The 26733-nt window shown below is 42.6% G+C and overlaps 2 protein-coding genes across 6 annotated transcripts in view; one reads left to right on the forward strand and one right to left on the reverse strand.

Annotated features, from left to right (window-relative positions):
• The window catches only part of pcf11 (PCF11 cleavage and polyadenylation factor subunit), a 33931-nt gene extending 18048 nt beyond the window's left edge, over positions 1-15883 (reverse strand). For 2 of the 5 annotated variants that reach the window (XM_080434615.1, XM_080434613.1), the window contains exons 1-8: positions 15337-15883; positions 8737-8862; positions 6733-6918; positions 4399-4611; positions 3824-4095; positions 2409-2539; positions 1692-2049; positions 460-894 (exon numbers count right to left, since the gene is read on the reverse strand). In XM_080434615.1, the coding sequence (XP_080290741.1) occupies positions 460-894; positions 1692-2049; positions 2409-2539; positions 3824-4095; positions 4399-4611; positions 6733-6918; positions 8737-8862; positions 15337-15486 (1871 nt within the window). In that variant the 5' untranslated portion in view covers positions 15487-15883. The remainder of the gene's footprint in view (positions 1-459; positions 895-1691; positions 2050-2408; positions 2540-3823; positions 4096-4398; positions 4612-6732; positions 6919-8736; positions 8863-15336) is intronic. The other 3 variants (XM_080434614.1, XM_080434612.1, XM_080434611.1) reach the window with 3 other exon arrangements.
• A 4231-nt stretch (positions 15884-20114) lies between these two features.
• LOC308090980 (kelch domain-containing protein 3-like) lies at positions 20115-21260 on the forward strand (the record flags this gene model as incomplete). The annotated part of the gene is made up of 1 exon (XM_080436253.1): positions 20115-21260. One exon carries the CDS (start codon positions 20115-20117, stop codon positions 21258-21260), a length of 1146 nt encoding a protein of 381 aa, XP_080292379.1.
• Positions 21261-26733: the final 5473 nt, after the last annotated feature.

The following is a 26733-nucleotide window of genomic DNA, read 5'->3' on the forward strand; positions in this document are numbered from 1 at the left end:
ATGGGTGGAGCTATGGGTGGACCTAACTTACTGCTTGGTCTCCTCCCAGGCTGGGTGGAGCTATGGGTGGAGCTATGGGTGGAGCTATGGGTGGAGCTATGGGTGGAGCTAACTTACTGCTTGGTCTCCTCCCAGGCTGGGTGGAGCTATGGGTGGAGCTATGGGTGGAGCTATGGGTGGAGCTATGGGTGGAGCTATGGGTGGACCTAACTTACTGCTTGGTCTCCTCCCAGGCTGGGTGGAGCTATGGGTGGAGCTATGGGTGGAGCTATGGGTGGAGCTATGGGTGGAGCTATGGGTGGACCTATGGGTGGAGCTATGGGTGGACCTATGGGTGGAGCTATGGGTGGAGCTATGGGTGGAGCTAACTTACTGCTTGGACTCCTCCCAGGCTGGGTGGAGCTATGGGTGGAGCTATGGGTGGAGCTATGGGTGGAGCTATGGGTGGAGCTAACTTACTGCTTGGTCTCCTCCCAGGCGCTCCTCCTGGAGTGAAGAGGAGGCTCCTTGGTGTCGGAGGAGGAAGAGGAGGAGTGATGAAGACGAGGGGAGTCTTTGGTTCTCTTACGGGGCGTGGTCTTCCTCTGCTCCTCCGCCCTCCTGGGTTTAGCTCCTCCTCCTCCTCCTCCTGGCTTACTGTGGGAGGAGGAGGAGAGAGGAGGAGGAGAGAGGGAGGGGCTCCTCCTCCGCTCCTTCCTCTTGGGGGAGGAGTTGAAAGGGGGCGGGGTCGGGGAGCGGGAGCGCTTGCGGGCATTGGTCCGGGCGTTTCCTCCGCCCGTCTTCAACTCTCCGCCCCTCTCCCCTGATTGGCCGCGCTGCTCGTGTTTCCCCAGCGAGCCGTTGGCCAGCTTTTTGGCTCCGCCTCCTGACGCCTCCTCTCTCTCCCTCTCCTTCCTGTGATTAAAGGGTTAATTATATATTATATATAATACTAATGATCCCTTTCTAAACCACTATTACACAGAGTAGAGACAACAAATAATCTAAATGAATAATGTACTCATTTATTATTATTATTATCATTAAGAACATATTTAAACATTTTACACTTTCAAGATCGTAAAAAATAAATAAAAAACAGCAGATCTACAAGCTTCTATTTTCACTATTTAACAAGAGAAAGATTCTTAAACCATTCTGACATTGGACCCTTTGCTAAGCCCCACCCACTCCACTCTCTGCTTGTCACCCATTGGACCCTTTGCTAAGCCCCACCCACTCCACTCTCTGCTTGTCACCCATTGGACCCTTTGCTAAGCCCCACCCACTCCACTCTCTGCTTGTCACCCATTGGACCCTTTGCTAAGCCCCACCCACTCCACTCTCTGCTTGTCACCCATTGGACCCTTTGCTAAGCCCCACCCACTCCACTCTCTGCTTGTCACCCATTGGACCCTTTGCTAAGCCCCACCCACTCCACTCTCTGCTTGTCACCCATTGGACCCTTTGCTAAGCCCCACCCACTCCGCTCTCTGCTTGTCACCCATTGGACCCTTTGCTAAGCCCCACCCACTCCGCTCTCTGCTTGTCACCCATTGGACCCTTTGCTAAGCCCCACCCACTCCACTCTCTGCTTGTCACCCATTGGACCCTTTGCTAAGCCCCACCCACTCCACTCTCTGCTTGTCACCCATTGGACCCTTTGCTAAGCCCCACCCACTCCGCTCTCTGCTTGTCACCCATTAACACACCTCTCTGGGCATCTCTTCTTCTCCTTCTGCTCCTCCTCTCCGCCTGTCTTCTCAGGGAGGCGCTTGCGGAGGAGGAGGAGGAGGCGAGGGTCTTTCTTTAAGTCACTGCTCCTCCCTTTAGGAGGAGGAGGAGGAGGAGGGAGGATGATGGGCGAAGGAGACTTGGATTTAGATTTGTCCTTGATGTGTTGATGTTCCGATAACCCCGCCTCCCTCCTCGGGACTCCTCCTCCTCCTAGCGATGACCCCGCCTCCCTCCTCGGGACTCCTCCTCCTAGCGATGACCCCACCTCCCTCCTTGGGACTGCTCCTCCTCCTCCTAGAGATGACCCCGCCTCCCTCCTGGGGACTCCTCCTCCTAGCCATGAAAATCACACATCATCATTATTATGATGAACGATATTAAAATCAAAATACACTTTCAGACTGTTCTGTATGAGAGTTAAGCTACTATACGGTCTGTCTCTCTCTCTCTCTCTCTGTGTGAGGGAGGGGGAGGGAGGGGCCACAGCTGACTCTCTTAAAGAGACAGAGACAGACTGACTGCTCGCGGTCACATTATTATTCACACTTTATTATTCACATTCAATATGGGTGAAAATAATTGGTTTTATTTTGAGATGGTTCGATACCGATATGGCATTTAACGGCCAATATCGGCCGATTTGGATACGTTGCTGATATAATGGTGCATCCCTAATAATAAGGATCATCTACCTCCACCCTTCTGCTTCTCCGTCACCCGTCTCTCTGTCGGAGGCTCTCTCTTCACGGGGGGCCGGGTGGGGGGGGCCGAAGACGTCAGAGGGGCCACCTGGTGGTCTTTGTTGGAGCGGGGGGCCGCGGGGCTGTGGGACCATTAAGACCATTAAGACTGTGGGACCATTAAGACCATTAACCCATTAAGACTGTGGGACCATTAAGACCATTAACCCATTAAGACTGTGGGACCATTAACACATTGACTGCCAGAATTATTTCCTAATTTTTTAGCCAGTGCCAGAGTTTTTCATTGGAAAAAAAAAAGTACTCAGGAGCCGAAATACAGCATTTTTAAGTTTTAAGTTAACAAGGAGGTGGATAGGAGTCTAGATCTTCAACTAATCATATCTCCTTGGTCTTTGGGTGAAATTGGAAAAAAAAAACATTAAAACTTCACGTAGATCTACGCGATGGTGACAGTCATAATGTCACCATGTCACCATGACATGGTGACATGGTGATATTGTCATAATGTCACCATGTAACACATGGTGACATGGTGATATGGTCATAATGTCACCATGTCACCATGTAACACATGGTGACATGGTGACATAGTCATAATGTCACCATGTCACCATGTAACACATGGTGACATGGTGATATGGTCATAATGTCACCATGTAACACATGGTGACATGGTGACATAGTCATAATGTCACCATGTCACCATGTAACACATGGTGACATGGTGATATGGTCATAATGTCACCATGTAACACATGGTGACATGGTGATATGGTCATAATGTCACCATGTAACACATGGTGACATGGTGACATAGTCATAATGTCACCATGTCACCATGTAACACATGGTGACATGGTGATATGGTCATAATGTCACCATGTCACCATGTAACACATGGTTAAAGTCACCATGTCACCATGTAACACATGGTGACATGGTGATATGGTCATAATGTCACCATGTCACCATGTAACACATGGTGACATGGTGACATAATGTCACCATGTCACCATGTGTTACATGGTGACATGGTGACATTATGACCATATCACCATGTAACACATGGTGATATGGTGATATGGTCATAATGTCACCATGTCACCATGTAACACATGGTGACATGGTGATATGGTCATAATGTCACCATGTCACCATGTCACCCATGTAACACATGTAACACATGGTGCCATGGTGATATTGTCATAATGTCACCATGTAACACATGGTGATATGGTGATATGGTGACATTGTCATAATGTCACCATGTAACCATGTTACATGTGTTACATGGTGACATGGTCATAATGTCACCATGTCACACATGGTGACATTATGACCATGTCACCATGTAACACATGTAACACATGTAACACATGGTGATATAGTGGACAGGAACTTACCGGGGGGCCGACGTCAGGGGGGCGTGGTCTTTGAGTCGGGGGGCGGCGGTTTGAGGGGCGTGGTCTTTCTGGTCTTTGGGCCGGGGGGAAACCTGCTCTTTGGACCTGGAGCCTGAGCCAGAGGTCCGGTTGAGTCGAGGGTCTCTGGTGACGGGCGGGGCCGCGGCAGGAGGTGTTTTAGGGTTAGGGTGGGTATGGGAGGAGGAGGGGGAGGGGGAGGGGGAGGGGGAGGGGGGGAGAGGAGCGGGGGGATTCAACACAAAATTCCCAGCCTGGAATGGAAACACACATTAAAAACATTAAAATAAATGATGCATTATATTCTTTCATTCATATGGACTTCATAGAACAGAAGGAACCTTCATAGAACAGAAGGAACCTTCATAGAACAGAAGGAACCTTCTGAATATGCGTAAACCCCCCCAAAAAATACAATAAAAGAACATAAAAAGTAATGGTCTCCCTTTACATGGAGAGGCCTACAGGTAGGTACAGACAGACAGACAGACAGACAGACAGACAGAGACACAGACAGACAGACAGACAGACAGACAGACAGACAGACAGACAGGTACCAGCTGTGCTTTGGTCTGCTCCAGCTCCAGTTCTATCTTCTTCTGCTGAAGCTCTAACAGTTGTTTCTGTTTGGCCAGAAGCTGCTGTCTGATGCTGGCCTCGCTGGCCGTTACCATGGAGACCGCTGCCGGCTGAGGGGGAGGGGCCGAGAGCTGGGAGGGGGGCGCGGCCGGGGGCCGCGGCGGGCTGGCCCTCGGAGACGACTCTTCTGCCTGTCCAATCACAACACAGGAAACATCACATTAATAATATAGTAACTGTCCAATCACAACACAGGAAACATCACATTAATAATATAGTAACTGTCCAATCACAGCACAGGAAACATCACATTAATAATATAGTAACTGTCCACGGTGTGTGTGTAGCGCCCCCCTGCTGAGAGTTGTGTGTAGCGCCCCCTGCTGAGAGGTGTGTGTAGCACCCCCTGCTGAGAGGTGTGTATAGCGCCCCCTGCTGAGAGGTGTGTGTAGCGCCCCCTGCTGAGAGGTGTGTGTAGCGCCCCCTGCTGAGAGGTGTGTGTAGCGCCCCCTGCTGAGAGGTGTGTGTAGCGCCCCCTGCTGAGAGGTGTGTGTAGCGCCCCCTGCTGAGAGGTGTGTGTAGCGCCCCCTGCTGAGAGGTGTGTGTAGCGCCCCCTGCTGAGAGGTGTGTGTAGCGCCCCCTGCTGAGAGGTGTGTGTAGCGCCCCCTGCTGAGAGGTGTGTGTAGCGCCCCCTGCTGAGAGGTGTGTGTAGCGCCCCCTGCTGAGAGTTGTGTAGCGCCCCCTGCTGAGAGGTGTGTGTAGCGCCCCCCTGCTGAGAGGTGTGTGTAGCGCCCCCTGCTGAGAAGTGTGTGTGGCGCCCCCTGCTGAGAGGTGTGTGCTGGCATGTCCCTCAAAACAAAGTGATTACCAACAGAAGCATATTGGGTTTTTTGCAGGCGCTGCAGGGGGCGCTACCCACACGTTTAGCTGTGTTGCTCATTCCACAAATGCCTGATCCTTACAAGCTGTACCTCGTTGTAAAGGTGACTAATCAACCATAAAAATGATATCAAACACAATACCAATTGGTATTAAATGGGAGAAATTATCCACTGAAGTTTAAGTTTCCCAACTTTTTGTGGGCAGTTTATGTACAGTATGTATGAACATGTATGACCTGTATTAACATGTATGTATGAACATGTATGACCTGTATTAACATGTATGTATGAACATGTATGACCTGTATTAACATGTATGTATGAACATGTATGACCTGTATTAACATGTATGTATGAACATGTATATATGTATGTATGAACATGTATTAACATGTATGTATGAACATGTATGACCTGTATTAACATGTATGTATGAACATGTATGACCTGTATTAACATGTATGTATGAACATGTATGACCTGTATTAACACATCCACTGCCAAGGGTTAATCTCATAATGTACTCACCAGTGCCAAGGTGTTTTTGTTGTTTTTTTGTTTTTTTCATGTCGCCATAGATCTTGTTAAAATCCTTAAGATTGAGCGCTACACAGTCTGTTTACATCCGCGAGATCTCCCTGTATCTCCCAGTGAAAACCACGTGTCAAACGGGGCATCCATGTTTGAGTTAGAGCGGATTACGTTAAACAGTGAAATGCGAGGAGAAAAAACTACAGGAAGAGAATTGAGTTTCAGTTTCGTCTGTAGAATGGGAGCGGGCGTGATCGTGAAAACCGGATCCCAAATAATTCTATTTCCTGTCATCAAACCGGAAACGGAAGTGGATCAAAAAAATTCCGAAAGTGCACCCGGACCGCGCATGCGCGAAAAGACCGCAGCCCGTAGGGCTACGGTCTCGGCGCTTAACAGTTGGATTTAACGGCCCGTAGGACTACGGTCTTGGCAGTTAATGTGTTAACATGTATGTATGAACATGTATGTATGAACATGTATATATGTATGTATTAACATGTATTAACATGTATGTATGAACATGTATGACCTGTATTAACATGTATTAACATGTATGTATGGACATGTATGTACCTGTATTAACATGTATATATGTATGTATGAACATGTATTAACATGTATGTATGAACATGTATGTACCTGTATGAACATGTATATATGTATGTATGAACATGTATGAACATGTATGTATGAACATGTATGTACCTGTATGAACATGTATATATGTATGTATTAACATGTATGAACATGTATGTATGAACATGTATGAACATGTATGTATGAACATGTATGAACATGTATGTACCTGTATTAACATGTATATATGAACATGTATGTATGTATGTATTAACATGTATGTATTAACATGTATATATGTATGTATGAACATGTATGTACCTGGATGAGGAAGCGTGGGTTGACATGAATGCTGCTGGCGTTGACGGTGGGGGGGAGGGGCTTGATGGGCCAGGCCGGGTCCACAGAGTTGACCCGTAGGTCCAGAGCGTAAAGCTTCTTCAGAGGGAACACATCGTCCCATGTGGAGCGCAGCTTGAAAAGAGACTTCCTGGTTCCCTCGTCCACCTAGCAACACAACGACAACCAACCACAACCCTGAAAAAACACCTAGCAACACAACCACAACCCTGAAAAAACACCTAGCAACACAACCCTGAAAAAACACCTAGCAACACAACCACAACCCTGAAAAAACACCTAGCAACACGACCACAACTAACCATAACCCTGAAAATTAATTTCTAAGCATTGGAGCAACTATTGAAGATATCTAAATAATATTTGCATCATGTAGATTCTATACCAGTGTAATTGTGTTTGAACATTTTATCAGTGTCTCTTATCATACACATATATAGATTTTATACACATATATATATATATATATATATATATATATATATATATATATATATATATATATATATATATATATATATATATATATATATATATATATATATATATATATATATATATATATATATATATATATATATATATATATATATATATATATATATATATATTTATCAGTGTCTCATCACAGCCAGTGTTTAATCAGAAGTGAAATACAGAATGTGAGAAGGTTTCCATATCGTCTAAAAGTAGCAGATCTACAAGCTCAAAAGGATCTGCTACGGTTTATACTTTAGTGTGACGCTGTAGTGTGATTAAAAGACAAAACATTAAAACATGGAGATATGAGGTTCCTGCCCGACAGCAAAGACATTTAAATTACAAGAGTTAAAGGGCCAGACCACTGTGGTAGAGGTTTGGGTTGTGTAGTTACCTTGCCATGATGGAACTCCAAAGGTGGACAAGAAATCTAAAATAATTGTTCCAGTGATAATAATGATAATTCAAAATATGCTCCTCATTGACTTACATTGTACGGTGAAACAGCTCTCAAAGGTACTCTTTTAGCACGTAAACAAACAAAGCTGATTCAGACACTACTGGTTTTTTTTATATATAAAAATGTCCTTTGTATTAGGAAGAAAACCCAGACTGGATCTGTATCTTCAAATAGTTTCTATGAATCATTAATAATTGTATTATTTTTATAATTCTATTGTCAGAATCAGCTTTGTTTGTGTTTGTTTATGTGCTAAAAGAGTCATGTTGAAATGTGTTTAAGCATGCAATGTAAGTCAATGAGGAGCATATTTTGAATGATCAATTTCTAATCACCGAAGCAATTATTTTTGATGTCTTGTCAACCTTTGGAGTTCCATCCTGGCAAGGCAACTACACAACCCAAAGCTCTACCTTTAAGCCTAATTCATGCTCCATGGTACCGTTTGTCAGCAAGCAACGCTGTTATGCAGACGGAGCATAAATGACTTGAACGGTCTTTTAGTGAAAGATGGAAGAGAAGTTGTGTGTACCTTTTCAAATACACATAAATGAAGTGATAGGTGTTTAGCAGAAGAGAAGTTGTGTGTACCTTTTCAAATACACACATAAATGAAGTGACTAGGTGTTTAGCAGAAGAGAAGTTGTGTGTACCTTTTCAAATACACACATAAATGAAGTGACTAGGTTTTTAGCAGAAGAGAAGTTGTGTGTACCTTTTCAAAGACACACATAAATTAAGTGACTAGGTGTTTAGCAGAAGAGAAGTTGTGTGTACCTTTTCAAAGACACACATAAATGAAGTGACTAGGTGTTTAGCAGAAGAGAAGTTGTGTGTACCTTTTCAAATACACACATAAATGAAGTGACTAGGTGTTTAGCAGAAGAGAAGTTGTGTGTACCTTTTCAAATACACACATAAATGAAGTGACTAGGTGTTTAGCAGAAGAGAAGTTGTGTGTACCTTTTCAAATACACACATAAATGAAGTGACTAGGTGTTTAGCAGAAGAGAAGTTGTTTGTACCTTTTCAAAGACACATATAAATGAAGTGACTAGGTTTTTAGCAAACACTGCAAGGTATTCCCCGCCAACATTCTTCACTATGGAATCCACTAAGTACAAAACGGGCAGCTTCTCCGCTGGAGTGGCCTGGAGCGAGGGGAAAGAACTCAACAAGTTTAGAAGACAACACAGTTAAGACCAACATTTTGCACTGAAAAACATCAAAAAGAAACAATTCTGTTAATGTAAAAAAAGAAAAAAAAGGCCCACCCCTTAAATAAACGCCCCCATAACCTCCTCCTCCCCCCAAAAGTAGGAAAAGTAGCAAAAAGTCAAAATGTGCTTCGGTGTCCCGCTGAGTTCAGTAAAAAGGCGATGAAAAACAAAATCCACATCCAAATCTTCACCCACATTGGGACGGAGGGAAAAAAGACAAAAACAAAACCAGTCTTCGAGAGAAAAAAAGGGGGGGAAAAAACCCGTCACAGATCAGCCAATCACAAAAAAGCTTTCTTGAGAAAAATCCACCTTGAAAATGTCCACCTGTTGAAGCTGGAAAAATGTGTCTTCTCTCCAGAGTTCAGGAAATGTTTTAGGTTACCTCCAGAGAGAGTGTCTCTCTCTCTGTACATTACCATAGTCTCTCTCTCTGTACATTACCATGGTTTTAACAACCAGTCCTTCAGGTAAACCTCCTACGCTTTAAAAAGCTGCTAAGATGATGATAGAGGGTTGCTGCTTTAATGAAAAGCTTTAAGATGCCATTTTAAAATGTGTATCGACTAGATAAGAGGCCTAAAGGACAGTTCAGATTCAAGACTCGTGACGAGATGAAGCGTCACGCCTCCGAATAAATTAAAAAAAACACGCCTCCTGCTGTTTGTGAACCAGTTCAAAGCAACATGGCTCCGCCCCTGATGTTATGAACCACTTCAAAGCAACATGGCTCCGCCCCTGATGTTATGAACCAGTTCAAAGCAACATGGCTCCGCCCCTGATGCTATGAACCAGTTCAAACCAATAAGGCTCCGCCCCTGCTGTTATGAACCAGTTCAAGGCAACATGGCTCCGCCCCTGCTGTTATGAACCAGTTCAAAGCAACATGGCTCCGCCCCTGATGTTATGAACCAGTTCAAAGCAACATTGCTCCACCCCTGATGTTGTGAACCAGTTCAAACCAACGTGGCTCCGCCCCTGATGTTGTGAACCAGTTCAAACCAACGTGGCTCCGCCCCTGATGTTGTGAACCAGTTCAAACCAACGTGGCTCCGCCCCTGATGTTATGAACCAGTTCAAACCAGCATGGCCACGCCCGGATGTCGGAAAAGCCTACTTTATACCCTACTATACGACTGTGTCGCGCCGGATCAATGAGATCACAATGAGATCACAATGAGATCACAATGAGATCACAATGATCAATGATCAATAACATCACAATGCATCACGATTAGGGCTCTGTCACGATTATTACATAATTCCCTGATCACAATTATGAGATAATCACAATTATATATTGCATAATGGTCAATATTTCCATGTTGAAAAACTCATATTACACATACAAGAATAGTGGGAATAGATCTACAAGCTCAGAGCTTGAAGATCGGCTATGATTTCTTTAGTAAAAAGGTCTTACATTTAGGTTATTAGTCATATCTGCCCTGTGAACCTTTTGTTTAAGAAGCCTAAAAGTGTATTTTTTATCCATAATGTTCAAACGACAGAAAAACATGAGATCGTTAATCGAAATGATTTGAGCGAAAATGTATGGGCCAGTTAAAATATCATGATCGTGACGGGCCTAATGACGATGCGTTTATGAGCTCATAGAAGGAGTATTAAATCTAATCACGATGCGTTTATGAGCTCATAGAAGGAGTATTAAATCTAATCACGATGCGTTTATGAGCTCATAGAAGGAGTATTCACAACACTATATCTATGTTGACCGCGGTGTCGTTTGACATTGGATTTTATTAACTTCCTGAAACATCACCGGACCAGGTCACATTATTCTATGTAACACAGGTCACATTATTCTATGTAACACGGGTCACATTATTCTATGTAACACAGGTCACATTATTCTATGTAACACGGGTCACATTATTCTATGTAACACGGGTCACATTATTCTATGTAACACGGGTCACATTATTCTATGTAACACGGGTCACATTATTCTATGTAACACCTCGTAGCAAATCTGAAACCTGAACGGCCCTTAAAGAGAAACTCTTCCTCTGCAGCATGTTTCAGCATTTAGTTCCAACCAGGTGTAAATAATACTGCTTAGCGTTAACACCAGCCAATCACTGGCTTCTTCTAGAAGCTCTAGCGTTAACGCCAACCAATCACTGGCTTCTTCTAGTGAGTGAATGAGGACCTCGGCACCAGTCAGAGAACAACAAGCAACACTCAATACCAAGAAACTGCAACTGGGAAATAAAAAATGACAAAAAGCACATTTCACATGTTTTATTATAACATTGGGTTTTTTGCTTCTTCTTTTTTTTAACCATCATTGACATTTCAAAATCAATATTTACTGGTGAATTATGTCAAATATAAGTTGTGCGGTCGGTCATCAAATGACTGAAAAATAACTTTAGTAGAAGTTGTTGTCAAAATGCAAACAGCTATCGACTCTTAAACTACAGGTTAATTAAAATGTACTAACAAGCTATTGAAGAGAGAGAGGGGGAGAGAGAGAGAGAGAGAGAGAGAGAGAGAGAGAGAGAGAGAGAGAGATGACTGATTTTATCTCTCACGTCTCAACAGCTGCTCCACAACATTTAACATTTAAGCTCATTCAACAAACCAAGTAACTAACCAACAAATACACATTTATTCACTTGTCACCATGTTTTAAAAACAAACGCTATATTAGAGGCTTTTGGAAACTATTTTAGTCTTTAGTTTGAGATCAGATCCTCTGAACATTTACAACTCCAACCCAAAGCTATAGAATCCAGAGGTTCTGATTCTGAAACACCTTCATGGCAAGGACCGCCCCCTCAAATAGGACCGCCCCCTCAAATAGGACCGCCCCCTCGAATAGGACCGCCCCCTCAAATAAGACCGCCCCCTCAAATAGGACCGCCCCCTCTATTTATACACATTAGTGAATATAATAGATTGTGTCACTTTCTTTTCTTCAGATTAGATTAAATGCAGGATTCTAAAACTGTCTTGACTGTTAGTACTGTATGTATTACTATGTATTATATTATATAGAGATAATAATAAGTAGTACTGTTAGTACTGTATGGTCTGTTAGTACTGTAAAACTGTCTTGACTGTTAGTACTGTATGTATTACTATGTATTATATTATATAGATAATAATAAGTAATACTGTTAGTACTGTATGGTCTGAATAGTTATATTATATACTATATAATTACATACATACAGTATATACTGTATACTGTTAGATGGTGTGAGACCCCCTCAAGGACCCCTGGAGACCCCTCAAGGACCCCCACTTTAAGGCACTAGGCTGACATAATAAAGTTGTATCTTTATCTTTTATATGAACATTGACAATGAACAGCAGTTTGACTTCATCATGTGACTCATTTCATAATTTTACACACACACACACAGTCAGTTAGTCTCTCTCTCTCACACACACACTCTCTCACTGTCTCACACACACACACACACACACACACACTCTCTCACTCTCACACACACACACACACTCTCTCACTGTCTCACACACACACACTCTCTCACTGTCTCACACACACACCACCGGCTTCGAGTGCTATCAATGCATTGAATGGGCGAAATAGGTGATTTATTAGACCTTTGAATGAGCGAAATAGGCGATTTATTAGACCTTTGAATGGGCGAAATAGGCGACCCACTACCTACCTGCGATTTATCAGACCATTCATGGGGCGTAATCAGGAGCTACTGACCTACTTGGAGGCGGAGCAGTCCCCACAACAATATTTACCATTCTGTGCCTATCGGTACATAACTCAAACGGCGCTGAGTAGGCTCAGGCGAACGTCACACCGTTCAGGACGGCAACTCGGTCGCCTTAGCTCCCTCGGTGGTCCTTCACGGGGTGACAGTTCGCCTGTGACTGCGCGCCTCCGTCATGGTCCCAAACCAAAACCTAAACCTAAACTGAACTATTTCAGTCATCTCCGTTGGTAGGTCAGTATGTCTTGATAACACCCAATGAATGGTCTGATAAATCGCGGGTAGGTAGTGGGTCGCCTATTTCGCCCATTCAAAGGTCTAATAAATCGCCTATTTCGCCCATTCAAAGGTCTAATAAATCGCCTATTTCGCCCATTCAATGCATTGATAGCATTCGAATCAGGTGCACACACACACACTCTCTCACTGTCTCACACACACACACACACACACACACACACACTCTCTCACTGTCTCACACACACACACACACACACTCTCACTGTCTCACACACACACACACACATACACACACGCTCTCTCACTGTGACTCACACACACACACACACACACACTGTCCAAAACAAACTCCTGCTCAACGTCAATGTATCAGAACCATTATTATTAGTATTATTAATATATATTATTAATGTATCAGAACCATTATTATTAGTATTATTAATATATATTATTAATGTATCAGAACCATTATTATTAGTATTATTAATATATATTATTAATGTATCAGAACCATTATTATTAGTATTATTAATATATATTATTAATGTATCAGAACCATTATTATTAGTATTATTAATATATATTATTAATGTATCACAACCATTATTATTATTATTATTAATATATATTATTAATGTATCACAACCATTATTATTATTAATATATATTATTAATGTATCACAACCATTATTATTATTAATATATATTATTAATGTATCAGAACCATTATTATTATTAATATATATTATTAATGTATCACAACCATTATTATTATTAATATATATTATTAATGTATCACAACCATTATTATTATTATTATTAATATATATTATTAATGTATCACAACCATTATTATTATTAATATATATTATTAATGTATCACAACCATTATTATTATTAATATATATTATTAATGTATCAGGACCATTATTATTATTATTAATATATATTATTAATGTATCACAACCATTATTATTATTATTAATATATATTATTAATGTATCACAACCATTATTATTAATATATATTATTAATGTATCACAACCATTATTATTATTATTATTATTAATATATATTATTAATGTATCACAACCATTATTATTATTAATATATATTATTAATGTATCAGGACCATTATTATTATTATTAATATATATTATTAATGTATCACAACCATTATTATTATTATTAATATATATTATTAATGTATCACAACCATTATTATTATTATTATTAATATATATTATTAATGTATCAGAACCATTATTATTATTAATATATATTATAAGCACACAACAGAGGGTTGTTGTGTTTTCTATGTTAACGTATCAGAACATTATTACTATTACATTATATTATTATATGGTGTTTATTACAGCAGCGGTTTAAAGGAAGGAGTTGTTTTATATGTTAACGTATCAGAACATTATTATTATATTATTAAATGGTGTTTATTACAGCAGAGGTTTAAAGGAAGGAGTTGTTTTGCATGTTAACGTATCAGAACATTATTATTATATTATATTATTATATGGTGTTTATTACAGCAGAGGTTTAAAGGAAGGAGATGTTTTATATGTTAACGTATCAGAACATTATTATTATATTATATTATAATATGGTGTTTATTACAGCAGAGGTTTAAAGGAAGGAGTTGTTTTATATGTTAACGTATCAGAACATTATTATTATATTATATTATTATATGGTGTTTATTACAGCAGAGGTTTAAAGGAAGGAGTTGGGATTCCAAATTAAATCACTGATAATAATAATATTATGTGTAAAACCCTGTAAGCACGCTGGGGCAAAAACAACAACAAAAGAACAGATCTACAAGCTGTCAACACGTTGAAAGCTTGTAGATCTGTTATTTTTTGGGGTCCGACTTTACCGTCCTACTTTAATCTTATAATCTTATCTGACGCGTTTAAAAACTCTTTATAAAGAACATTCACACCATTAGATATAAATATATGTATATATATATTTTATATGATAACTATATGTAGGAAGTTCTAATAAAGAGTTAATCCATATATATATATATAATATATATTAGTTAATCCATGTATATATGTATATTTATATATATCATATAGTATATATATATATGAAGGTATTTATAGAGTTAATCCATTAGATATAAATATATGTATATATAATATAGTGTATATATATATGAAGGTATTTATAGAGTTAATCCATGCTCCAAAGTGCTGACACGTTGCTAACAGCTAGCATTAGCATTAGCAACAACACAACAACCAAACAACGACAACATGGATGAAAGAAAAGAAAGATAAAGATAATAAAGAACCAAGAGGTTTGAACTTCCTGAGAGCCGCCATCTTTATTTATTTATGCTAGATTATTATTATTATTATTATTATTATTATTATTATTATAATAATGATGTTGTTTTTATATGTATAAAAACCTTGCTGATTTGCGCTTCGATAATCGCGACGATATCCTTGGCGGCTCCGTGGTTCTCCTCCGCCAGGATGGTGAGCATGTTGATGTGAGGTTTACTGTTGAAGGTCAGGTCTTCTAGAGAGGAGAGGTACTCCCTACAGGCGTCCTCCATCTTGTTTCTGCTGCTCCTCCTGCTCCGCACCTCCTCCTGAAGGCCTCCTCTCTCTGTATGGAGGCCTCCTCTCTACAGCGGCCTGTATATGAGCCTTGTTATCCTTATCCTCCTCTATGCCGCCTCCTCTATCCTCTATGAGCCTCTATTTATAGCCTCTGGCCGAAGGCTCGAGCCTCTTGCCGCTCCTCGCCGCTCGCGCTGTTTCTACGTCTATAAATTGTTCATTATTTAACGGCCGTTTCTTTGTGACGTCATCATGTTTCAAACGGTATATCGCCGAATGATAAACCGTACATATATATATATATAATATATAACACATATAAATATATATTAATATGTTTTTATCGCCGTGTTGTTGTCTCGTGTCTCTGAGCTCGAGCTGCTGCGTCGCGTCGGTTCGTTGGGAAAACAAGATGGCGGCCGGACAGACAGAGAGACCAGTGTTGCCAGATTCTTTGCGAGAGGAATAAGCAAAGCGGGTCTATGAAAACGAGCCCAAAAGAGGCGACGACGACTGTTACTGGGTCAAATGACTGAGGCTTGAGCAGAGACGCGTTGTGAGCTTGCAGATCTGCTATTTATGAAGAAGAAAAGAAGATCTTGGAGAGGAAAAAGGGAAAATATTGTTGTTTTTTAACAACACAAATCTTATATAATGGGACTGGGAGTCCTTGGCACCAAATACATTATTAATTGACAGTGTGAGAATCACTGGTTTAAACAGTTAAGAATTAAGCCCAAATGAAACAACTTTAGAAACGAGACAAAAAAAACAACGCAACCTGCAACCACGAATATTTACAAGCTACTTTACAGAAAAACAAGCCCAAAGTCGCTTATAATAAGTAGACATGGCAACGCTTCTGCTGCTGCTTCGACGTGGCTACGTCACCCAACGTGATTGCGTCAGTTTGCGTCGTCCCCCCCCCCCCCCCCCCCCGAAACCACCGCCAACGTGTTTGTTGCGTAACACCACCAGATAGGGATTACCCAACACCGGTGTTTCACCGAAATGTGTTGCCCTATCTGGTCCTGTGACCCAGAGCCCGTTTCCGCCTGTAAAAAAAAAGATTTAAAAGAATGAAATAATGTAAACAGCCTTGATAACAATCCTAATGTCGGTGCCCTGAATACAGGGTTCATGTTAATATCATATCAAATATAAGGATTGCTTAAAGAAACCCTAACCCTGAACATTGATTGATTGAATACTTTATTTAGAAGTTTGCAGAGAAAAAGCACATGAAAATACAGTTTACAAGGTCAACTAGTAGGATTAAAAACACAGCATGTTAATATAATATATAATATAAGGATTACTTCTAAAAAAACGTGCCCTGGTTCATGTTAATATAATAGGCTATATAATATAAGGCCATATATGGCTTTTCAGTGCAGTGGCGGACGCAGGATCTCTTAAGGCCTGGCAAATACTTTTTCAAAGATAGACTTTTATTTTGTACTTTCTTGAACTACAAGCATATCACTGCGCCAGTCAGATCATATATATAACGAAAAACATCACATGGATGCACCTGGGACGTATCATCAGTGTTGTAGCCTGGGGTCATAGGATGTTTCGGGTCTCGCAACATACACCCTCACCCAGGTGACCCAGCCAGGGTTGATCAAGCCCCGACTTACGTCCCAGTAGCTACCCACGGTCAGTCCTATAGGGCAAGACAGGGCCACTCAGTCCGCTTCTCCGGAAATACTCTGCCGGGACTCGGGGAGGCTCTGGCACGTGGAGGGACTAGGCTCTGTGGGTTGTCTCCTGGCCGGGCTCCTCCTTCGTCTCACCAGGTCCAGGACCTGAGCGTTGCACCAGACTCCCCTGCTCCAAACATTTCATTCTGGTGTGATGGTGTCTTGGCCCGTGGTGGTACTGCAATGACCACCATGGCCCGTGGTGGTACTGCAGGCTCCCTTGTATATAAAGTACATGAGAGAGAAAAGGGAGAAAAAAAACACTTAATACACAAAAACAAAGCTGTATCCACGTGCAAAGGGATTTTGAGAGGCAGGGGCTGGAATTTGCACTTATTTTGCTGGCTCGGCCCGGCCTGAACAATTACCATACTTTTAGACCCCCAAAAAAGGTACTTAATGACCTGAAAGTCACGCATCCAACAACATTTTCAATCGCCGATTTTCGATTGAGTTTTGGCCATTGTCGCCCGTTTTTCTTTAATAACACGGGCTAGGAAGATCGGACGACAACAAACTAGATACCTGAGTAAAGTTCACTTTGAGCTGCATCCAACACATCCAACACATCCAACACATCCAACACACGCACTGCCATTTCCTTCGGCCTTACCGTTAGGCCGCTAGGGGCAGTATAAATATACATATAAACTATATATATATATATATATATTCTTTCCTAGTCTGGAGAGGGCACTTTTTTACCGACTGGTAAAAGGGCAGGGGCTCGAGCCCCCCTAGAGAGAGAATGGATGTGTATGAAGCTGTTTGTCGGCCTTAAATATAGGGGCCGATATTCATAGTGAATATAAAGCTGTCTGGCGGAGGGAAGGCACGGGCCTTACTGTGCCTACAGTGAGGTAAGGCACGGGCCTTACTGTGCCTACAGTGAGGTAAGGCACGGGCCTTACTGTGCCTACAGTGAGGTAAGGCACGGGCCTTACTGTGCCTACAGTGAGGTAAGGCACGGGCCTTACTGTGCCTACAGTGAGGGAAGGCACGGGCCTTACTGTGCCTACAGTGAGGTAAGGCACGGGCCTTACTGTGCCTACAGTGAGGTAAGGCACGGGCCTTACTGTGCCTACAGTGAGGTAAGGCACGGGCCTTACTGTGCCTACAGTGAGGTAAGGCACGGGCCTTACTGTGCCTACAGTGCGGTAAGGCACGGGCCTTACTGTGCCTACAGTGAGGTAAGGCACGGGCCTTACTGTGCCTACAGTGAGGGAAGGCACAGGCCTTACTGTGCCTACAGTGCGTCCGCCACTGTTTCAGTGACAACCTGCACGTCTCACTTTTGGCATTTGTTTGGTGGACAGTAAAGTAAAGAAGTAAATGTATTTATTTGAGTGCCGTACTTAAGAACATGTTTTGAGTAGGCCTATGTGTACTTTACTTAAGTATTTTAATTATTGGATATTCGGATGACTTTCACTCCACTACATTTATAGGAAGGGAAAACATACATTGTAAATTAACCACTTCAGTCCTATTTCCTACTAATATAGTGAAGGTATCAGATCTACAAACTCACAACGCGTCTCATCGATGCATTATGAGCTTGTAGAGCAGTTGTTCTCACTATTATTAGTTTACTTTTTTTCTGGAAAATCCAGAAAAAAATCCAGCTGTCCTCTGGTACAGACCACCTTCACAACACATAGACCACCTGTCCTCTGGTACAGACCACCTTCACAACACATAGACCACCTGTCCTCTGTACAGACCACCTTCACAACACATAGACCACCTGTCCTCTGGTACAGACCACCTTCACAACACATAGACTGTCCTCTGGTACAGACCACCTTCACAACACATCCACCACCTGTCCTCTGGTACAGACCACCTTCACAACACATAGACCACCTGTCCTCTGTACAGACCACCTTCACAACACATAGACCACCTGTCCTCTGTACAGACCACCTTCACAACACATAGACCACCTGTCCTCTGTACAGACCACCTTCACAACACATAGACCACCTGTCCTCTGTACAGACCACCTTCACAACACATAGACCACCTGTCCTCTGGTACAGACCACCTTCACAACACTTAGACCACCTGTCCTCTGGTACAGACCACCTTCACAACACATAGACTGTCCTCTGTACAGACCACCTTCACAACACATAGACCACCTGTCCTCTGTACAGACCACTTTCACAACACATAGACTGTCCTCTGTACAGACCACCTTCACAACACATAGACCACCTGTCCTCTGTACAGACCACCTTCACAACACATAGACCACCTGTCCTCTGGTACAGACCACCTTCACAACACATAGACCACCTGTCCTCTTTACAGACCACCTTCACAACACATAGACCACCTGTCCTCTGGTACAGACCACCTTCACAACACATAGACCACCTGTCCTCTGTACAGACCACCTTCACAACACATAGACCACCTGTCCTCTGGTACAGACCACCTTCACAACACATAGACCACCTGTCCTCTGTACAGACCACCTTCACAACACATAGACCACCTGTCCTCTGTACAGACCACCTTCACAACACATAGACCACCTGTCCTCTGTACAGACCACCTTTGAAAGCCAGCCTCTTCCAAGTGGGACCAGACATGGGTGTACAACACTGAGTTGGACTGATGACGCTGCACGAAAGAAGGGAGATCGATGGCATCACTTCCCTGATTGGCCAACCCAACCCACCGTTTCCCCTGATGGCAAACCCAACCCACCGGCTCCCTTGATTGGCCAACCTAACTCACGGGCTTCGCGTATTGGCCGAGCTTGGCGTGACGTTCGTGCCACCGTGCCCTATATATAGCGTTGGCGCCGTGCGCCGAGGACACCGTTCTGTTCCGTCAGTGAGTTGAAGTGAAGAATCGTTACAGGTGTGTAACGTTACAGGTGTGTGTGTGTAAAGGTGTGTGGCATGCTGTGCTGGACGGTCCACCTGAAAGGACCCCGGAGGTTCCTCCATGCTGCGGTGGCAGTGGGTCATAAGGTCTATTCCTTTGGAGGACACTGTTACGGGGAGAACGACACCAAGAAGATCGACGTTCACGTCTTCAACACTGTGTCGCTGTGTTGGACGAAGCTGCTCCCGGCGACCGGCGGGAGACGAGAGCTCCCCCTGGAGGTTCCCATGCGCATGTGCCACACGGCGGTGCTGCTGGAAGACACCATCTACATCTGGGGGGGGATCGTGAACACTGAGATAGAGGAGGTGGACAACGGGCTGACCATCTATGGGGATAAGTGCAACGTGCTGTATGCGTTCGATGTGGACACCCACAGGTGGTTCAATCCCAGGGTTTCCGGGACGGTCCCGGAGGCACGGTGCGGCCACTCCGCCTGCGTCCTGGAGAGGAACATGTATGTGTTTGGAGGATTCAACCTGCTGAAAGGATACACCAACGACATCTACAAGCTGGACACCACCACCATGGTCTGGTCTCTAATCAACACCCTAGGCTGTCCGGCGCCCGCCTCGGAATGGCACTCCGCCACCGTTATCGGGACGAAGATGTACGTGTTCGGGGGCCGAGGGGACGACGGGCACTACAACGACATCAGAGCGTTCAACACGCAGACCAACTGCTGGCTGAGCACGCCATCTGCAAAACTCCTTCCAGAAGGACGCAGGGGTCAATCCGCCTTCGCCTACAACGGAGAGCTGTACATATTCGGTGGGAACAACTTCAACGACCTGTGGAAGTTCAACCCAGAGACATCCTGGAAGAGCGTGGTGCCCAAGGGGACAGGGCCGTGCTACATGTCGTGGATGTGCTGCTGCATGGTGGGAGATCGCATCGTCCTGTTTGGAGGGAGGCAGACGCCTGGCGACCTGTACATCCTGGACTTAAGTCCTAGTCTGAAGACCTTATGCAAGCTGGCGGTCATTCAGTACGGTCTGGAGCAGTCTGGACTCCCACACGACATCCGGTGGGAGCTGGCTGCCATGACGACCGCCAACGGCAACAGAAAGCCCCCCCAGAAACCAGAGGACCACGGCAGAGAAGGGTTGGTTCCAGGGGGAAAAGAAGAAACAGAAAGACCAAGAGCTCACCACCATTAAAGGAGGGAAAAGAAAACCAGAGCACAGGAGTGTGTTCAGTAAAGCCAGCAGCAGCAGCAGCTTAACAATACGACCACATGAACAGCATAAAGACATGACTTTGTGGGAGCCCACCCAGGGCAAGGAGCACCACCTACAGGTACGTAGCACTGCAATGCACTGCAATGCACTGCAGTGTTACAGTGGAGCCAGTAGGAGGTGCACCACCTACGTAGACACACTGCAGTGTTACAGTGGAGCCAGTAGGAGGTAAACCACCTACGTAGACACACTGCAGTGTTACAGTGGAGCCAGTAGGAGGTGCACCACCTACGTAGACACACTGCATGCAGTGTTACAGTGGAGCCAGTACCTACGTAGATGCACTGTGGCGCGACATCTTAGCGCTTAGCTAACAACACTGGAGCGCTCAAGGCCCCGATGTTAGATAGGAGAGTGTGGAGGGTCGGTGTTGTCTAGACCACTCTCACATCGTATAGCATGGCATAACAATATGACCACATGAACATGGCTGCAGAAGAGGAATGCAGAAACAGATGTTTAGGACAGATGAGGAAGAGGACGTTCAGAAAGCAGATATTTGTAAAGGAGGAGAACTGGGAGGAGCAGAGCAACATGAGTGCAGAGGTGGAGACCTTTGTGTTTTTTGTGTGATGTATTTCTTTTTTTTCCCCCTTCTTTTTTTGTCTCCGCCAGGCCGAAAGGCATGGCGAGAGAGTATGTTTTACCCCCTGTCTGTCCGTCCGTCCGTCCGTGTGTCCGTGTGTCTGCGAACGGCTAATCTCCGGCATTTTTCAGATTGGCCTGTTATAGCGCCACCAGGAGGCCGATTTGTGCAAAATCCATTTTTTAATATTACTCCTACAGATTGTATCCAAACATCACGCAAATCAGTACACAGTATCTCTATAGTCATGTGATCAACACGGATCTGTCTGATTTTCCATATTCCATCCTGATTGGCTAAGGTTGGCTTCCAAAGTTTGCAGGATTGGTCCATTTTGAACTAAATGCCTCAAATCATGAACGCAGCTTGCGATTTCCGTGAAATTTCACACGCACATTCCCACTAGGCCGAGGAGGAAATGCCACTTGAAAATGTTCAAATCAGCCTCATGGTGGCGCTATAAAAGGCCAAATTGCGTTTTTAACTGTAACTGCACCGATCTGCGTGAAACTTTGCACGCATACTCCCTAGAAGCCAAGGAAAAACATCTGCCCTGCATTTTTCACATTAGCCTTTTATAGCGCCACCAGGAGGCCGACTTATGTAAAATACATATTTTGAGATTAAGCCTTTAGATTTTATCCAAATGTCACGCAAATCGGTACACATGATCTCTATAGTCATGTGATAAAGATGGATCTGTTTGATTTTTCATATTCCATCCTGATTGGCTAACATTGACATCTAAAGTTTGCAGGAGTGGCCCGTTTTGAACAAAATGCCGCAAATCATGAACGCAGCGTCCGATTGCGGTGGAACTTTGCACGCAAATTCGCACTACGTTGAAGAAAAAAAGCCACCCTTTTAACATTGCCCTATTATAGCGCCACCAGGAGACCGATTTTTCTTTTTTATATTACTCCTACAAATGTTGTCCAAACATCATGCAAGTCAGTACACATTATCTCTATAGTCAAGTGATCAAGATGGTTCTGTACGATTTTTTATATTCCATCCTGACATTGCTGGCCCACAATAACCTACCTGACCTGGCGGAGACCTGTGCTCCCAGGAGCACTCTTTCTAGTTTAATCATATTTCAGCCCCGGCTCAGTGCCGGGGCTGTGGGAGCTGCATCCCAAAGAGGAAACAAAAGAGACCAGACTATTGCAAGTAACAACAGCGCCGAAATAGTGTCCAAGGCTGCTGAAGAAGAGCGGCGAAACGGTGCCCAAACGCATCAGCAGCACTCACTCCACTGGTGAAATAAAAACCTGCCCCCCACAGTCCACTGGTGAAATGAACCCCCCCACAGTCCACTGGTGAAATAAACCCCCCCACAGTCCACTGGTGAAATAAACCCCCCCACAGTCCACTGGTGAAATAAACCCCCCACAGTCCACTGGTGAAATAAACCCCCCCACAGTCCACTGGTGAAATAAACCCCCCCACAGTCCACTGGTGAAATAAACCCCCCACAGTCCACTGGTGAAATAAACCCCCCCACAGTCCACTGGTGAAATAAACCCCCCCACAGTCCACTGGTGAAATAAACCCCCCACAGTCCACTGGTGAAATAAACCCCCCCACAGTCCACTGGTGAAATGAACCCCCCCACAGTCCACTGGTGAAATAAACCCCTCACAGAGTTTGGAAGCGCTCAATGGAAATCACTCAACAGGAGGTAGCAGGATGTTGCATTCCAAACAGACAGTAGATCATAACAGACAGTAGATCATAACAGACAGTAGATCATAACAGAATGTATTAACAGACAGTAGATCATAACAGACAGTAGATCATAACAGACAGTAGATCATAACAGAATGTATTAACAGACAGTAGATCATAACAGACAGTAGATCATAACAGACAGTAGATCATAACAGAATGTATTAACAGACAGTAGATCATAACAGACAGTAGATCATAACAGACAGTAGATCATAACAGACAGTAGATCATAACAGACAGTAGATCATAACAGACAGTAGATCATAACAGAATGTATTGACAGACAGTAGATCATAACATCCACAGATACAAATTGTATTAGTATTATTATTATTATTAGTATTAGTATTAGTATTAGTATTAGTATTAGTATTATTATTAGTATTAGTATTAGTATTAGTATTATTAGTATTAGTATTATTGTGGGATCGCTTCAGCATGTTATCTTCATTAGTTACATTATTATTATTATTCCGCCCATTTTTGGATTGGTCAAGCTTCACGTGACATCACAATATGTAATATAAATAGAGCACCGAAGTCCTGACGTGACTCGTTCATCCCCAGGTTTGCGGAAGTAATTTCTCTATGGAGAATAACATTGGGTCATCTTAGAATCGTCTCATATAAGAATTGTGGTCCAAAAATAAACACCGCGTGTCGGCGTTATTGTCAGGGAGGGGGTTCTGTATCGTTTATGATAGTCAGTCACTTATATTTGATACAGTCTGTTTCTGGCGAAAATGTAACTAATTCGGCGGAAGTAACATTAGCGTTTTCTCACCGTCAGTTGATGCTTCATATCCATAAGAGTCAACACGCCGGGGTCATTTGTTTATTTTTGGAACACAGTTCTTATTTGACGCGATATTAAATACGTCTATGGGATTCAGAACGGGGGTGGAAAACTGCGAACCAGGTAGACAAACAAAGGATGTGTAAATGACGTCAGACTTCGGCGGTCTATAGGTAAGACAGAATTAATCAGGAACAGTACTTTCTAGTGTGAATCACACTAGATACTATCAACATTCATCCTTAGCGATCCCACACTGTTTCTTCAGGAACAGTACTTTCTAGTTATTATTAGTATTAGTATTAGTATTAGTATTAGTATTAGTATTATTAGTATTATTAGATCACCACAGACTCCATTATAACATTATTTATCCTCATTTTCAGCTCAATGTATAATATATCAGCAGAATCTAGGCTTTTCTGCCCCCTTGTGGTGAAAATGAGCAAACATGTCTGTTAAGTCAGTGACGACAACCATGAGAAAACTTCCGGTTACTCTTCAAAATAAAATTAAATTCTGTCACATCGAACTCTATAAACCATGAGAGAACTTCCGCTTACTGAACCAACTTCATGTTCCATCATAACTCTGTACATCCGGTCTAGAAAGGATACGGAAACGGGTTGTGTGAGAGTCTGTGTGTATGTAGTCTCGCGTGGCCAGACTGTTGCCTCCCACAATTTTCTAATGTTTCCGGTCGATTGTGGAATAGTTGTCTGGCTACGCGAGACTAGTGTGTATGAACAAATAACCGGATACAGTAGGCGGACTGTAGACCGGATGTAAGCACAGGACAGTAAATAGATGAGCTCCGTTCCGGTAGCAAATATAACACATCCGGTTTCTGAGCTAGCAAATATAAGGTTTCCGGTTGCCTTCAAAGTAAGAGCATCGCATTTAATGTTTTATGAAAGACATACATGCATTTCGAAAAAGACATTTATACAGTGGTGGAAAGTAACTAAGTACATGTAATCAATTACTGTACTATGCATTTTGAAAAATACACGTATACAGTGGTGGAAAGTAACTAAGTACTACTCCACTACATTTCAGAGGCAGATATTATACTAGTTACTTGTTACTTTGTATATTTTTGATTATAATTACAAGACCACTTCAGCCCTATTTAAACTTTGGAAATTTGAAAATAGCCGATCTACAAGCAAAAGATTTTTATATTTATACAAGACCACTTCAGCCCTATTTAAACTTTGGCAATTTGAAAATAGCCGATCTACAAGCAAATATTTGTATATTTAATTACATTTTGATACCAGTACTTTTACTTAATTACATTTAGAATTCAGGACTTTTACTTTTGCAGAGTATTTCTACATTGCAGTATTGATACTTTTACTTAAGTAAAACATTTTAGTACTTTTTCCACCACTGCATTGATGGATGTATTTATAAGAATTAGCCTACGCCCTAACAGGTCGTTATTGAAATTGGCCTTTGATCCACATTCAATGGGCACTTAGCACATTTTCCATACACCCATGTTTAACCACTGTGATTAGACTGTAAACAGGTTTCAGATTTAAATTGGAATGCCAAAGATGGCAATCCCCTTTCTATAAATAATAATAGTAGCTTGTACAGGTGTAACATGTGGGGGGTTTATAAACATATTTAACAATACAATACAGTGTGTGTGTGTGTGTGTGTGTATATGTATATGTATATATATATATATACGTATACGTATATGTATATGTATATGTATATGTATATGTATATGTATATGTATATGTGTGTGTGTGTGTGTGTGTGTGTGTGTGTGTGTGTGTGTGTGTGTGTGTGTGTGTGTGTGTGTGTGTGTGTGTGTGTGTGTGTGTGTGTGTGTCAATGCAACAACTACAGTTGTTAAAAAACAGTTTTGTCTGAATCCAGCCACTGTAGTCCACACACTAAACCTATATTTTCTACAGAGGTTGTGAATATTTGATTGTTAGGTTAGTGCATCAATGATCTTGTTGTACAGTATGTTAAAATGTTTTGTTGAAATGTATATACAAAAAATCTGTTATTTCTAATTATGCTGCCGGTATCGTGTCTGTGATTATAATGAGCAGGGGATTTGAGCAGGTCACAGCTGATTAGAAGGTTGTAAAGTAAGGGTTTTTTTTAGGCAAACTTTGCAGCATTGGGTAAAGAGTAAATAATATATATATGTGTGTGTGTGTGTGTGTGTGTGTGTGTGTGTGTGTGTGTGTGTGTGTGTGTGTGTGTGTGTGTGTGTGTGTGTGTGTGTGTGTGTGTGTGCGCGC

Source organism: Gymnoscopelus braueri (assembly GCF_963280865.1).
Source record: "Gymnoscopelus braueri genome assembly, chromosome: 8".
NCBI lineage: Eukaryota > Metazoa > Chordata > Actinopteri > Myctophiformes > Myctophidae > Gymnoscopelus > Gymnoscopelus braueri.